Source organism: Rhineura floridana, chromosome 7, assembly GCF_030035675.1.
Source record: "Rhineura floridana isolate rRhiFlo1 chromosome 7, rRhiFlo1.hap2, whole genome shotgun sequence".
In the NCBI taxonomy this organism is placed as follows: Eukaryota; Metazoa; Chordata; class Lepidosauria; order Squamata; family Rhineuridae; genus Rhineura; species Rhineura floridana.
Window position 1 is genome coordinate 47,454,067 of NC_084486.1, and position 16,838 is coordinate 47,470,904.

The 16,838-nt window shown below is 42.2% G+C and overlaps 1 protein-coding gene across 5 annotated transcripts in view; it reads left to right on the plus strand.

The window, feature by feature from the left end:
- PCGF5 (polycomb group ring finger 5) overlaps positions 1 to 16,838 on the plus strand; it is a 53,797-nt gene that overhangs the window by 16,422 nt on the left and 20,537 nt on the right. Inside the window, exons 2-3 of one of the 5 annotated variants that reach the window (XM_061635467.1) lie at positions 11,499 to 11,656; positions 12,471 to 12,779. In XM_061635467.1, coding sequence (XP_061491451.1) covers positions 12,668 to 12,779 — 112 coding nt within the window. In that variant the 5' untranslated portion in view covers positions 11,499 to 11,656; positions 12,471 to 12,667. Of the gene's footprint in view, positions 1 to 11,498; positions 11,657 to 11,678; positions 11,874 to 11,896; positions 12,067 to 12,470; positions 12,780 to 16,838 lie in introns of those variants that run through there. The other 4 variants (XM_061635470.1, XM_061635465.1, XM_061635469.1 and 1 more) reach the window with 4 other exon arrangements.

Below are 16,838 nucleotides of genomic sequence, written 5' to 3' on the forward strand. Positions count from 1 at the left end.
ACCTGGCTCCAAAAAGATAACGGTGCCAGGCGCACCTCGTCAGACAAATCATTCCATAATTTGGGGGCCACCACTGAGAAATCCCTCTCCCTTGTTGCCATCCTCCCAGCTTCCCTCGGAGTAGGCACCCAGAGGAGGGCCTTTGATGTTGAGCGTAGAGTACGGGTGGGTTCATGTCAGGAGAGGTGTTCCACCAGGTATTATGGTTCCAAGCCATGTAAGGCTTTATAGGTTAAAACCATCACTTTGAATCGAGCTTGGAAACATACAGGCAGCCAATGCAAGCGGGACAGAATATATGTTCGAACCGTGTTCACAATCTGGCTGCTGCATTTTGCACAAGCTGCAGTTTCCAAACCGTCTTCAAAGCAGCCCCACGTAGAGTGCATTGCAGTAATCTAACTTGGAGGTTACCAGAGCATGGACAACTGAAGCCAGATTATCCCTGTCCAGATAAAGGTGTAGCTGGGCCACCAACCGAAGTTGGTAGAAGGCACTCTGTGCCATCGAGGCTACCTGAGCCTCAAGTGACAGAGATGGTTCTAGGAAAACCCCTAAGCTACGAACCTGCTCCTTCAGGGGGACTGCAATCCCATCTAGGACAGGTTGAACATCCACCATCCGGTCAGAAGAACCACCCACTAGCAGCATCTCAGTCTTTGTCGCTAGAGGCCCAGATGACCTCCGTGGCTAGGAGTGCCTTTTACAAGCTTCTGCTGATAAGACAGCTGCGGCCATTTCTGGACCGGGATAGCCTGATCACTGTTGTCCACGCACTGGTAACTTCCAGGCTGGATTACTGTAATGCCCTCTATGTGGGGCTGCCCTTGAGGTTGGTCTGGAAGCTGCAGCTGGTGCAAAATGCAGTGGCAAGACTGCTCACTGGGGCAGGGTATCGCCAACATGTCACTCTGCTGCTGAAAGAATTGCACTGGCTGCACATTTGCTACCGGGCCAAGTTCAAGGTTCTAGTTATGGAGTACAAAGCCCTATACAGCTTAGGACCAGGATACCTGAAAGGCCGTCTTATCCCTTATATACCCAGTCGATCACTGAGCTCTGCAGGTGAAGGCCTCCTGCAGATACCATCTTATCAGGAGGTTCGTTCTGCAAAACATAGGAAACAGACCTTTAGTGTGGCTGCACGTACCCTGTGGAATTCCCTCCCTTTAAATATTAGGCAGGTGCCATCTCTGTTATCTTTTTGGCACCTTTTGAAGACTTTTCTCTTTCAACAAGGCTTTTAAGTTGAGACCTATCCCAGTCTGCGTCTGTGTTGGAATTGCTTTTAATATATTTTTTATTTTTTTTAGGGTTAGGGTTAGGGTTGGTTTAAAGTTGGTTTGTTTTAATGTATTTTAAGGTCTGTTTCCTACTGGAAAGAAGGGCGGAATATAAATCAAATAATAAATAAATAAGTCTCCTCCAGGACTCAGTCTTAGACTATTACAGCTGTAAATCTTATGGATTTCTCTAACACCGTGACAGTTTTTTCACCTCCTCCTCCTCCTCCTTCTCCTGTTTTGCTTAACATCCAGCATGATGAGCAGCTTTGGAGAACTCAAAAGCTTGCTCACTATTTGGTGACATTTTGCTTGGTACTAGGGATGGGGTTCACTGCCTAGTTTCAATCCACTTGTATTCCAATAGTCCGTCATTCAATCCTGATCCACCTTTCTTTCGTTCTGCTTCCTTTGGCACTTGCAGATTCAATCTGCTGTTTGTTTGTTCGTTTTGTGTGGTGAAAAAAAATTACATAATTTTTAACATAAATGCTTGTGTAAATCCATGGAAGTTAATGGATAATATCAACTGTAATTACGAAGAACATTATGTAAAATCGGGGGGGGGATTTTGGGGGGGAAAGCTATGCCGATTAAAATGACAACAGAAAATTTATGTAACTTTAAAGTTGACAATGAGGACATTCAGCTTGTCAAGGATTATCAACACCTCGGCACAGTCATTAACCAACATGGAGACAATAGTCAAGAAATCAGAAGAAGGCTGGGACTGGGGAGGGCAGCTATGAGGGAACTAGAAAAGGTCCTCAAATGCAAAGATGTATCACTGAACAGTAAAGTCAGGATCATCCAGACCATGGTATTCCCGATCTCTATGTATGGATGTGAAAGATGGACAGGGAAAAAGGCGGATAAGACAAAAATCAACTCATTTGAAATGTGGTGCTGGAGGAGAGCTTTGCGCATACCATGGACCGCGAAAAAGACCAATAATTGGGTGTTAGAATAAATTAAACCAGAACTGTCACTAGAAGCTAAAATGACGAAACTGAGGTTATCATACTCTGGACACATAATGAGAAGACATGATTCACTAGAAAAGACAATAATGCTGGGAAAAACAGAAGGGAGTAGAAAAAGAGGGCCAGACGAGATGGATTGATTCCATAAAGGAAGCCACAGACCTGAACTTACAAGATCTGAACAGGGTGGTTCATGACAGATGCTCTTGGAGGTCACTGATTCATAGGGTCGCCATAAGTTGTAATCAACTTGAAGGCACATAACAACAACAACAACCACTGCAAGAAATCAGTGCTGGTCCAAAAAAACACTAGACTGTTGGATTCAGTCAAAATCCAGGACTAAGTCAGATTTAGCGGATATTCCCCCCCATCCTTACTTGGTACTTCCGTAGATATTGGAATATATGGATTAACATGGCTGTCTATGCTCTTTCTCAACAACCAGGGTTTCTTTGAGAGTAAGGGATTACTGATAAAGGGCTTGAGTGCACGCACTTAGCAAATCGGCTGGCTTTGCATGCTGATCTGTTGAGTGCTGACCATGCAGAATCTAATGTAACATTATGACCTGGAGAAGAAATGGAGGCAATAGAGCTCAATTTATAATGCAACTGATCATTACAAATTCTGGACAGATTTGTATAACTACCTCGGTAATTACAAACTCTAGTAGTATCACTACAAAAAAAAAACTTTACCAAGAGTCTATGTAGCCCTCATCTTCTGTGAATCTAGAAGATGGAAACAAGCAGTAATATGTTGATTACTATTTTGTTCTTGTTATGTAAAACTGGAGTGGGGGCACTTAAACCAGTAAAATAAATCATTGGGCATGCTTAAAATAGCTCTTTAGATGTAGGTCAAAGGTGTTGGACTACGACCTGGGAGACCACAGTTCGAATCCCCACACAGCTACGAAGCTCACTGAGTGACCTTGGGCCAATCACTGCCATATTCATGTGTTAGGGAACAATGCAAGCCTGTATTCACTATATTTATTAAACTGATATCCTACCCTTCCTCCCTAAGGAGCCTAGGGTGGCAAACCCATCTATTATAAAACAATACAATTAAAAAACAAACTAAAAGGATATGAAACAAAACACTTAAAGGCAATCAAAATCATTTAAAACAACACACAATAAAACATATAAAAGAAATGTAAAAATAGATGTAACCAAATCACATAAAAGTTTTCAGCACGGGTCTAGAACAGTATAGTAAGGTCCCTGAATAATATCAGTAAGCAGGGAGTTCCAGAGCACAAGTGCTACAACGCTGAAGGAATGATTTTGCAAATGCAAAATGAACAGTTTTGACACTTGTAAATGTGCAAGTTCCACAGATCTTAAGTGATCAAATAGGCATGCGTGGGTAAGGTGATCCCTTGTCCCCAGGCCAGTAAAGGCTTTATAATGTATACCAAAAGTAACACCTTGAACATGATCCGGTAGCAAACTGGCAGCCAGCATAGATCTTTGAGCAAAGATGTTATATGCTGACAGACTCTCCTTTCAGCGATTGTGCTGCAGCATTGGGTACTAACTGTAGTTTCCAGAATCAATGTCAAAAGAAGCCCCACACTGAGTGCATTGCATTAATCTAGTCTTGAAGTAACCAATGCCTAAACCACTGTGGTCAAGCTGTCCTGTTCCGAGAATGGTTGCAGCTGTCTCACCAGCTGAAGCCTGTGAAAGGTACTCTTAGCCACTGAGGCACTTGGACCTCCAGTGACAAAGCTGGATCCAGGAGTACCCCAGTATAATATTACCTGTTAATTGGGCCTTCTGCATGGAAGGATGGAGCTCTTACTGTCCTGTTGTATGGGAAAGTGGAAGCCTGTGAATCAAATTGGGCCACAGAGTGGTAGTGTCTATCTCATCAGTTACAGGGCAAGGTTGTTGAGGGGCATGGCATCTGTCCTCAAAGGGCTTGTTGGCAAACTTTTCTTGGGGAAAGGAGACAGAGCCTTGGGCCTTTATCTTTGACTGGGAATGTACTAGACTTCCACCCATTTTGGATTTGGTACCAAATTTTCCATTAATTTGCTTATTTGCTATTGTTGCAGATCAGATTTTTATGTAGTGATTTTCTGTGACTATTTTTGGCAATGGGTTTTTTTTTAAATCTGCATCTAAAATAGTGATATTAATATCAATATATGTATTGATATTTCCATTAATTTATCTAGATTTCCTTTATCAATACTTCTGTTAAAAATATCATTTTTTAAACGATATTCATATTACTATTAATTAATATCAATATTTTTTAGAAGGGAAAAAATGGATCAGTAAAAGCAGCATTTTGTAGGCAAAGAAAGAACTCAAATCGATACCAGCCTGTTAGGTTGCCGGAATGCTTTCGAACCAGCACCCGCCAATGGATCCCATTCCTAGTTTTGGCTCCATTTTTTGAGCAGCCCTCCAAGAAAATATAATTGCTGGCCAGAGCTTTATTCAGTCTTAAAGTGTGGTTTTCTTTCATTTCTCTGCAGAAAGACGTGAAAGATTTCACTTCATATTTTCAGTCAGTGAAAATCAATAATACACTGCATGGATTGTACCCTCAATTAAAGCTGCTTGGATCACTGCTTTGCTTTGCATCTATTCAAATGTAAACTGTCCAGCCTCTTTGCTCAGTGAGAAAAATAATTTTCAGTCCATAACTATAGTTTTACCTAGTGTTGGACAAACAAGGAAATGATTCAGCAATGTAACGTCAAAATAAAACTTAAGTTTGATACTGAAAAAATCTAAATATTTTAAAAGGAAGATAGAGGTGCTAAAACTCTAAAAACCATGGGGATTTTTATTCTTTAAAAAGCCTTGTCTTGAAACTTCTAATGTGTCTGGAAAATCCCAGGCATTGACCACATAGAAATCTAAAGATATAATGCTTATACCACCTAGTAATTTAAATATTTTCTCAGCTGTATGTAATTATTAAAATCTCTGATCAGCTTTGTCATCCAGGCATACTGCTATGATATTGTAGGAGAGCTGCAAATGAATAAAGAAGTCATCTACTCGTATTCAGACTTATGGCACATTAAAGTTATATCAGTTGTAATGAACTGGAGCCTACATCAGATGCATGAACCAAAAATCGAAGCTGGGAGCAGTGGGAGGGGTGTTATATATGTTTGTACATGTGGGTGTGCCCATGGAAGTGTTTTTAAGGGGCATGCTCAAGGTAATCAGGACACAATGAATGTTGCCTACTTTTTCAGGTACATTTTTACATCTGCAAATTAATATAGATATTAATGCTAACATCAGTGTATGTTTGACATTATCTCTTTTATGTGTAATGTTACACACTTGCTGACTGCTTACAAAATGCAAATGTAAGAAAAACACATGTTCCTGTATATCTTTATAGATCTGTATATCTTTATTCAGAAGTAAACCTCACAGCTGAATCCAATCCAATGAGGTGGTGTAATCAAGGAAAAAGCAGATAGTTCTTAGCAAAAGCAAAACAGCAGAAATGAGGTTCATTTTGTTAGCTCACAATTTTTTAAAAAAAGAACATAAATTTTTACATTACCTCTCTTTGAAAGTTACCACTATTGGGGATAGGGATGTGGAAAAATCACGTCTCTCAGTCACAATGACCGGCAGCAACCTTTAACTTTTAGGACACAAGCTGCTTAGTCAGGTGAGCTATATCAAGGTGAGTGCATGGGTCCAATATTAAAACATTATATTCAGAAGGCATTCCAACTATACTGAAAAGACACAATTCATGAATATTATATAATGAGAGAAGAACTAGAACTATTCTGGGCTTGGTCTCTCTGCTTATAGAAAGCAAGCTTATACTCATTCAGACCAATGGTCCATCTAGATGAATATCATCTACGCTGACTGGCAGTGGCTAGGAATTCAGACAGTGGTCTCTCCCGTCCTATCTGGAGAGGCTGGGGATTGAACCTGGGACGTTCTCCATGCAACACAAATGCTCTACTACTGAGCTACGGCCCTTCCACTACAAATGGATGTAAATGCAACCTTTATATATTTTCAAATGTGGATTATCCCAATGAATAGAAGACTATGGAGAACATAGGAAACTGCTTTATACCGAGTCAGACCAATGGTCCATCTAGCTAAGCATTGTCTACACTGATTGGCAGTGGCTCTCCATGGTTTCAGGAAGGAGTCCTTTCCAACTTTACCTGGACACACTAGGGGTTGAAGCCGGAACTTTCTGAATGCAAGGCAGATGCTCCACCAGTGAGTTACAGCCCTTCCCCAAAGCTATATTCTCCACAGCTATATTCTGCTCCCAAGGCAGAACAGGCAATGCTCTCCAGTCGACTGCTGAAACCTCTCTCTCTTTTTTCAGTTAGTCCTGACTACAATGGCAATCTTCTTTGCCTGATCATGCAGGAGGGGGTCTTCCCGCTGGCCAATCTTAGCAGGGGCTCTAAGCCCTCTCCCCCCCCTTCAGGGTCCCTCAGTATGGCGGAAGAAAAATCCATGTTTAAAACATGAGGCTAAAGACAAAGGGATACATCTTAAAAACTATTCGTCAGTTTATTGTGAACTGATGGATACAGAGACAAAAAGGGCGTTGGGAGACAAATGAACCATTCAGTTGAAGCCAGAGAATTGATATAATATTAAGGATGCTGTGCCATCAACATATACAATGCAAATAGCATAGAAACAAAATAAAGCTCCCTGCCCCAAGGAGTTTGCACTAGAGTTTGACAGTGGAAGAGAGGAGCAAGCTCATCCATGACCCTCTGCCAGCTTTGATCAAGGCCACTTTCATTGCCTTGATCGGGCCAGAAAGTGGAGTGCTAACCTGTCCCAATCCCAACCAACATAATTCATTTCAAAACCTTTTGTGATTCAACCCACAACCTGATAGTGCCTCTAGGTTTACTCTAGGGGTGTAATCTAGGATTGGCTATAGAGCAAGAGGGTTTGAGAGGGGCTTTACCATATTCCCTAGACTTAAGAAGTCTAAGAAGCCTTGGTTTTAAAGCATTATATTGCTGACTTTTTATGATCCAGAGGCATCTATCTATATGTGACAATTAATGAACTCAACTACTTCTAAGTTTAGATGGGTGAAAATCTAGCTTTATTGCTGTTTCTTACTGCTATTTCTTTATTGGTGTTTAATTAAGGATGCAACCCTATGGCCACTTTTCAAGACACAAGTCCCATTGCCTTATAATCATAGATCAGTAGAGTTGGAAAGGGCCTATAAGACAATTGAGTACAACTCCCTGCTCAGTGCAGGAATTCAATTTAAAGCATACCCAACAGGTGGCTGTCCAGCTGCCTCTTGAATGCCTTGAGCATTGGAGAATCACCTTCCTAGGTAATTGGTTCCATTATCGTCCTGCTGTAACAGGACATTTTTCCTGATGTTCAGTCAAAATCTGGCTTCCTGTAACTTGAACCCATTATTCCATGCCCTGCACTCTGGGATGATGGAGAAGAGATCCTGTCCCTCCTCTGTGTGACAACCTTTCAAGTACTTGAAGAGTGCAACCATATCTCCCCTCAGTCTTCTCTTCTGAAGGCTAAACATGCCCATTTCTTTCAGTCTCTCCTCACAGGGCTCTGTTTCCAATCCCCTGATCATCCTTGTTGCCCTCCTCTGAATCTGTTCCAGTTTGTCTGCATCCTTCTGAAAGTGCAGTGTCCAGAACCAGACGCAGTACTCAAAATGAGGCCTAACCGGTGCCGAATAGAGGGGAACTAGTCATGTGATTTGGAAACTGTACTTCTGTTAATGCAGCCTAAAATAGCATTTGCCTTTTTTGCAGCCACATCACACTGATAGTTCATATTCAGCTTGTGATCAACAACAATTCCAAGTTCCTTCTTGCATGTATATTGCTGAGTCAAGTATTCCCCATCTTATAACTATGTGTTTGGTTTCTTTTTCCTAGGTGTAGAACTTTGCACTTATCTCTGTTAAATTTCATTCTGTTCTTTTCAGCCCAATGCTCCAGTCTATCAAGATTACTTTGAATTTTGTTTCTGTCCTCTAGGGCTGGGACAGAGCCCTGTGGTTCAAGTGGTTCCTTCTCAGACTGGGAGGAAGTAACGAACGGGGTACCATAGGGCTCGGTCCCGGGCCTAGTGCTCTTCAACATTTTTGTTAATGCCTTGGATGAGGAGGTGCATGGAATGCTTATCAAATTTGCAGATTATACAAAATTGGAAGGAATAGCTAATACCCTGGGGGATGACTACTAGGGATGAGGCTTGATTGGTCTACCACAATTCACAGCATTTCCCCCCAATAAAGTTCAATTAATTGGCAAATGAATACAAACTCTCATGATTAATTGAGGTGCTCAACCCTCAAACACTCATATGATTAGTTAAGAAAGATATCTTCACTGAGATTACAGCCACATGGATAACTTGTTTATTTATACAAACATCCTTCATGCAATGACAAGCTGCCATTAGGCACATCTGTCTTAGAAGGCTGAAGATGGCCTCCATGTTAAGCTACTTTCTGGTTTTGTAACATGTAGCATGATAGATCATGGGGTTCTCTTCCACTAGCAGTTGAGAGTTTCTACAATAATATGTCAGCGTGTTAATGGTTTTTGCAACCTTTACTGTTGCTGCTTCTGTTTTTTAACTCCTGTTGATTTTATATTCTTGTTTTTATGTGAACTGTAGTAAGATGGCTAATTAATTGTGAACTTGTCTGACTAATGTGGTGTTGTTGTTTTTAAAAAAAGGAATGGAAGCTTATTGGCAGAGATGCACTTTAGTTTCCTCCATTACTCTGGCTGTTATGACAGACTTTCCTCAAGTGGAAGTTTTAAGTATTTGATGCAAATATATAGTGGGCTAAATTTGGCAGGGACAACACATCTATATGATTTCAGCCACACACAATTGCACAACTAGCATTGTTGTTACTGTCTGTCTGTTGCGGCTTTACTCTGGCACAACAATGAACTTTAGGGCTGCAGTCCTTAATGCACAATCAAAAGTAAGTTACACTGAAAACAACTGGATTTTTATTTAAATATATTAAGGATTGGGACATAATAGCAATCTCATTTATGTATTATTTTGGCACAGGTTATAATGCAGGGGTTCCCAAACTGTGTTGCACAAGCTTCATTCCCATGGTCCACAGCATGTCTGTAAAAATACAATTAAAAAACATACAGCACCTGGAACAGTGCATTACAATTGCTACGACAGGCAGAAAACTCATTAAATGGTCTGCCAAGACCCTCAGCAATTTTCAGGTGGTCTGTGGGGGAAAAAGTTTGGGGACCACTGCCTTAATGAACACAGTATCTTATCACTGTGTGTACCAAAAATGTACTTAGTATTGAAGTAGTAATTACCAGCCAAGGTACTGGAAGATCTCCAAAATTATTGTAAGCCCCTTTGGGTCAAATTTGAGAGGAAAGCTACTACTACTACTACTACCTGTTGTTGTTGTTGTTGTAACAACAACAACAACAACAACAACAACAATAATAATAATAATAATAATAATAATAATAAAAAGTCTGTGCTTTAAATAATCACTGCTAGGTCATACAGGTAGCTCCTTTGGTACATTCCCATTATTTAAATAGAGAATGCTTTAAAAAATTCAAAGTACAGACTGTATACAGGCAGAAGCATATCCATGCACATGATGCTTTACAAAAAATGAGTGGACGGATCTCTGCCCCTGATGACTTTATAATGAAGACAACAGAGGAAGGGGAGGTGAATGCAGGCAGGAGCAAATGGGAAATAACGTAACACTTCAGCATCACATACCTCTAGTGCTACATGCAGCTCTTCAAAATGGACGGGGGTTGGACTCGATGGCTTTGTAGGCCCCTTCCAACTCTACTATTCTATGATTCTATGAACTGAAATGGGGTTTATTTATACACAGACGCACCTTCACTGTAGTATTTTGAAATGTTTTATGGGTTGTTTAAATGTATTGTTTTAAGCTGTGAAGAAAAGGTCCACATTTATTTATTTAATTAATTTATTGCACTTGTATCTCTGGGCGGTTTACAGCAACCACATTAATGGCAGCAATTCAGCCACTTCTACAGTTTTAAATTTTTTTATATATCTTTATTTATTTATTTATTGCATTTATATACCGCCCCATAGCTGAAGCTCTCTGGGCGGTTTACGACAATTAAAAACAAATATACACATTTTAAAAAACGCATTTTATTCCCAAATGCTAGATATTTTAAGAATTTCTAAATTCATCACATGGTAGTAGAAAGATAAAAGCCAAATCTGAAGTTACTTCAGATAATCTTTATGGGATATAAACCTAAGACATGCCAACAAGTGGTACTGCAGCAACTATTTTCAGTGTGCAAAATTCTTCAGATACCCTGTTTATCACCCCTGTAAAATCAGCTATATGTTACATTCAAACGGGTATAATTGAATCCTAACAGCCAATTCTTTCCGTGGGGGGGGGGGTGAATGGTAGGTGCTGTGCTCCAAATTGCTCCCTTCTGAAGAAGTGGCAGGGAAAGGGATGCTTAATCCTCCTGCTTCTCTGCGCCAGGGTATGCCCTCCTTTTCTTGGGAGAAAAGGCCACTGGAATGTGGTTTATGTAATCTTATTGTGAAACGGTGCAGAGATCCCAACTTTCTGTGTGTGCTACATAGACTCTTATTTAAATAGGTAACAGTTGAAGAATATAGTATTATGATCAGGAATGAAAGAGAACTCTATTTCATATCTAGTGGGGGAAACCACTAGCTGTCTCTAGGCTCTCTCCTCACAAATCTGGTAAAAGCTCCTGCCAAGCCACTAAGCCAATCTAGCTCCATTCAACAGGTGCTCACAGACGAGTTTTTCAGTAAATGCTTGTTGGATGTGGTGGGGAAAGGTAATACTTAGTGTCTTTTTTAAAAGTAGGTGGAGGGAGAAATGCCAGGATTCAAAGCTTTCTGAAAACCTTCTTGTCTGACCTAAAAATACATCTGCCTCCCCCCAATCAGATAAAGAAGAGTACAGGCCAGTGTTGACCAATCTTTTTGACAATGTGCCATACATCCAGTTCACAGTATAAAGTAATATCACCTGGGCGTGTGCTGTGGTATATGTTTCCCCGCCTATGCCTTGGTATGTTTTTGCCTCTGGGCTCCTGAGCCAGTAAGCAGGCTGCAGTGCAGCAGAGGCAAGCAGGCTGAAGTGACTACGTGCCACAGCCAGATTCATGCCTTCTCCTGCTTCTTTCTAGGACAACTCTCTCTCTCTGTGTCCCAGTGGTATGGTATAGCTGGTGCTTGATCAAAGCTGAAGGAAAAGCATTCTGCATATGCTCAAACACGCTGTCCTTCGTTACTGGTCTTTGCGTGGCCTGTTCACGGTTGAAAGGAGGCTCTGGTCGAAGTCTAGGTGAGCCCTGGTTGAAGCGTGAGTTGACAGAGCGGCGCTGGTACGCTCGCCAAGCTTGTGGCGCAGAGGAAGGCTTGGTTCGGGGACGTCCCATCGGCCTCAGTCAGAGGGAGGCGGCGCGACACTGACAACTCGGCGAGGAGGGAGGCCGGACGCGCCTGCTCTTTCCCTTTCTCTTTCGCTGGCGGGTCTCAGGCGGGCAGGCGAGTACCGCCAGGTATGAGGCAGGAGACTGAACGGCGAGGCGCAGGCCGAGAGAGGAGAGAGCGGGAGCACTTGAGGAGAGGGAAGTGGCTTTAAAGAAAAGTGGAGTCCCCTTCGCAGCCCTAAGACGGTGCCGAGCTGCGAGACCATAGGGAGGTAGCAGGTTCCCTCAGGAGAGGTTGTCATGGAGCGAGGGAAGAGAATAGGTAGCTTTAAAAAACCAATCAACGAAGAAACAAACAACCCCGCCCTTCCACTGTCCCGTTGTGAAGCCCCGTTTACTTCTGTAAAGGACAGACTAGGAAGAAAAGGGCTTTCTTTATAAACCGGGCATCCCCCTCCCTCAGCTTCTCTTCAGTGAGGAGAGAGACAATCCTGTGCGCTTCCTTCTTCTGGGTCTCTGGCCCTCCCAAGTTCTTACCACAAACTCTTACATGCTCCCTACCTCCTTCCCTGCTTTAATGAGCACGTAAATGTAAATGTTGAAGGAAAAGCCATTTCTTCCTCAGGCCAGCTCAAACATCTTTTGTGTTTGTTGTGGCTGTGACATCATCTCTGTTGTCAGACTTTCATTTTCTGGGTTTTATTTTTTTGTGTGTGTATGTTACAGGGCTCAAAGATGTCTAACTCAAAAAAGAAGCAGAGGTTAGGAATCGTGACCCCATGATAACCCTTGGATTTTGATCAGATGCCTGGAGAAGTCCAGCTGCACAGAGCAGCTCACCGGCTCCTGTGATCCTGTCACCTTCGCCTTCCAAATTCACGGCTTGGGTCCAAACCATTTTATTGCCACAGCCTGTGCCACGAATGGCTACCCAGAGGAAGCACTTTGTGAAAGATTTCAATCCTTATATCACCTGTTGTATCTGTAAAGGATATCTTATCAAGCCAACTACAGTCACTGAGTGCCTCCATACTTGTAAGTAGGATCTTGTGAGGCATCTGCCTTTGCAACAAAATGGTATTTGCTCCAATTATTTGTTTTATTTCATTTCACTTATGCCCTGCATTTTCTCCAAGGAGCTCAAGGCAGCCTTCATGGTTTTCCTGTCTTCCATTTTATCCTCACACAACAACCCTGTGAGGCAGGTTAAGCTGCAAGATAGTGGCTGGCCAAAGATCACTCAGTGAGTTTCACGGCTGAGTGTGGGGTCTGAACCTTGATCTCCCTGATCCTAGTCCAGCACTCTAACCACTACATTTTTAAATTAAGACCCATAGTTTATGAATTATTATAATAATGCTTAGTATACAGTAGTATATCGCATACTCTTCAAAAATTCAAAGAGCATCACATATAGAATATATTGCAATTATTCCTTAATATCAGAAATTTTGAAGAGTTGAAAGAAGTTTAAATAGCTAGGCTATATCTGAAGCAAGTGTCACAAAATATCAGTGTAATGTGTTAGTTCTGGGAGTTTACATAGTTTGGCTTCTATACCTTTTCTTGAGTCTGCCTGTGCCTTAGACTTAAAACAGAGGCAAAAAAAAAAGCCTTGTTTTAACAGCTTTGCTCAATAGTGACACTATGATTAGCTGGAAAACTGCTGAAGTTTGTTCTAAAGACAAAATGACTTGGAGTGGGATTGACAGGTCAATCCTGGGCAAAGTGTAAAATCCCCTTGTTGTGTAATTTTAATAAAATGTTTGGTCCTAATGGTCTGTGTAAGATTTAGATAGATAAGATTCTATAAACTTGTCATTCTTAAGTTCATGAATTTTCCATTCTAGTATCTCCACTCAGAAAGAATGAAGTAGTGTTCTGTCTACATTCTTGGTCACTTTTATGTATAAGAATGTTTACCACAAGTATACCAGTGTTTGTCACAGTAAAAAATGCAAGTTGAACGTTCTAGAAGCACATGATGTGCTTCTACTGCTGAAGCTAAGTAGTTCTACTCCTGTAGGATGCACAGATGGAAAACTGCCAGGGAGAACATGTTAGTCTCTCTGAGTTCTTTGGAGAAAGAGTGGAGAATAAGTGTAATAAATATGAAAGGGATGTGTGTGTATATAAATGCATATGCACCACATTTGTACATCATGCTAAATCAGTGGAGAATCTGTAGCCCTCCAGATGTTAATGAATTCCAAGTACCATCAGCCCTAGCCAGAATGGCCAATTGTCAGGGATGAGGGGAGTTGTGGTAAAGCCACGTCTGGAGGAACCTAGGGCTCATCCAGACTACTGTAAAATGTGTGACATGATCGCTTTGTGTTTTCATTATTTTTCGGTCCATATGATGCCATGCGCTTTTTCGCGCGGTTAAATCCGCTCCTGCAATACCGCAAATCATGTGATTTGCTTTTTTAAACCAGGAATCATCCACTGTACCTTCAGGCGCTCGGATGCAATACCGCGGACTTTACAGCTGTGGGCGTTTGATGGGCAGTTCTTGGGCGGTTCCCCATATCCCTTCCCTCATTCTCAGCCAATCACGTATTTCCACTGTTGCCCATGTGCGCAAATGTCCGGGGAAAGCCCAGGAAAAAGGAACCTATCAGAGCAGTGGTGTGGTGTTGGGGGGGCCCCCTGCAACTTCTACTGCACAGATGCAAAAAAGCGCATTTGCCCAGAAGCAGCAACAGCGGTTAATTTTTAGCCAGCCTGCAAACTGGGCAGCCGCTCAGGGTGAGATCTGCAGTTGTGGTTGGTTGTAAACTTTTTCAAGGGAGAAAATATTTATCTTTGCCTAACCTCCACCTCCCACCCCTCACCCCCCGCATCAAATGCCCTTCTTGAACGTATTGGTCTTTGCTTCCAGGCATCCAGAGTCGAGGGAGAGGGGGGGGGGGGAGAAGAGAAATAGAGGCTTTCCTCTTGGGTTACAGACACTCAAGCACCCTTAGTCAATTTCGCTTTCCTGCCTGCAAGGCTACTCTCTTTGAGTCTTATCAATTTCAACCACAACCTGCAGGTTCTCCGCAGCCCAGCTGAGCTGAAAAGCATACAGTCGCTTTTGCGAAATATTGCAAATACAAGCAAAAAACCAACAGGAATCATTGGCATATAAGTGGTTTGCTAGAGCGTCTCAGCCCCCTGCAACCATAGAGACTGGTGGTCTACCTTCCTAGACATGACACATCATTACTTGCTGTTCTGGAGAAATAAGTGGAATTGCAATCATGCGTATCTCCAGAAACGTTAAAGGTAGAAAAGCATACAGTCAGTTTTGCGAAATATCGCAAATACAAACAAACAAAAATACAGGAATTATAGGCATATAAGTGGTTTGCATGTTTCTTTTATCAGAGGGAACACTGCAAAGCCTGTGCTGGTCGCTTCAGTGCAGATTGACACAGCAGCACACAGGGCTGTTTGCCCCCATTCCCTGCCCGAGCCAAGAGTGGCCACCCATGGGGGACGCTGTTTGCTTCCCTCAGGGCAGCATTCCTGCCACTGAGCCGCATAACGGTCCGGGGCTGAACCCTGCAGTGAATGAGCCCAAGGATTACGGGGGGATTCACCCGGCGATTACAAGCACTGATCCCTTGCACTGCCCACAATCCCCCTGGATGGTCAGAGGCACCTGGAGACACCCCCCCAGCCAGCGCTGCTCCAGAGTGGTGAGTGACAAGGAACTCCATTACAGCCACTACTACCAAACCATCAGGAAATTCAAACTTTCGCGCTCGTATGTTCAAGCGCATGCGCCTTGTTGTGCTTTGTTGCAAAGGGGGAGAGGAGCATACGTCATATTTTTGCGGACCAATTGGCTGATTGGGGGGAGTGTTATGGGCGGAGCTGGGAAAAAGCGAGAAGAAGTACGGGTCCTCTCGCTGCGTGTGTGGGTGCAAAAAAAGTGGGATTTTTTTATTGGGAAAGAGCGAACAAACAGGCAAAGTGAGGACTGTCAGATGATGAACCGGATATGGAAAACGTGGATTATCCCGCTCCGTTTGGATGAGCCCCTAGGTTCCCCATCTCTAGTTTAGCATGTCATGCACGAGCTGGAATTAACCTAAGTGAGCCTTGGGCTCACACACTCTCCCCTCCAACATGAGGGAAGATTACTTTGGCAACATTTATTTTCAGTTTCCCCTGATCTTAGTTTATTGTTGTGTGCAAATCAGGAATTGTGATTTATAACAGATTGATTAATTTAACAAGCCAACTGAAAAACCATAGTCTGAAGTTGGCTTGTTTTGAAATTTGCCAGTTTATTATAAACCACAATCTCTGGTTTGTAGACAACTATAAACTGAGATTGCAAGAAGCTGAAAGTAAACATTGCCAAAGGCCTACTTCTGACTGCAAGGGAGGAGTGGGGGTGCACAAGCTCACTTAAGCTCATTTCAGCCTGTCAACATCACACTAAACCATGGTTTAAGCATGATGTGCAAACTGGGCCATAGTAGACCTGTACCTGGACGTTAAAGCCAATGGCAGCTCCCCTGTACATGTCTACTGCAAGTATTTGGAGACTTACCTCTGTCCTTAACAGTTTATGGTATCCATTGCAGGGACAAAGAAGTTCAGATATTGTATTTTTTCTTGATACTGGTGTTGGCTATCTTGATGGAACAGAAAATACAGAATTAAAATGTTTAGATAAAGAAATAAAGAATGCAGATGCACTTGCTGCATAAACCTGTGCCTTTCCTGAATCCAGAAGCTATGTTTTGTATCTTCCCTAAATTGATTTGATAATAATCAGTGTCACTTTAAATCAGGGTTGTGAGATCTCAGGCCCGCAAGATGTTGTTAGGACTCCAACTTTCATCAGGTCTAGCCACCGTGGCCAAGAATCAGGAATAATAGGAGTTGTAGTCCAACAATGTCTGGAGGATCACAGGTTCACTATCCTGACTTCAAATTTATTTATTTATTTATTTATTTGATTTCTATCCCACACTTACTCCCAGCAGGGAGTGATTTTGAAAAGAGCTCTGCATCGTATCTGAATCTCCATGCATGCTGTGATGTGCATACAGAGCTCTCTTGCAAACTGGCTTCTCCACATTGTGTGTTGAT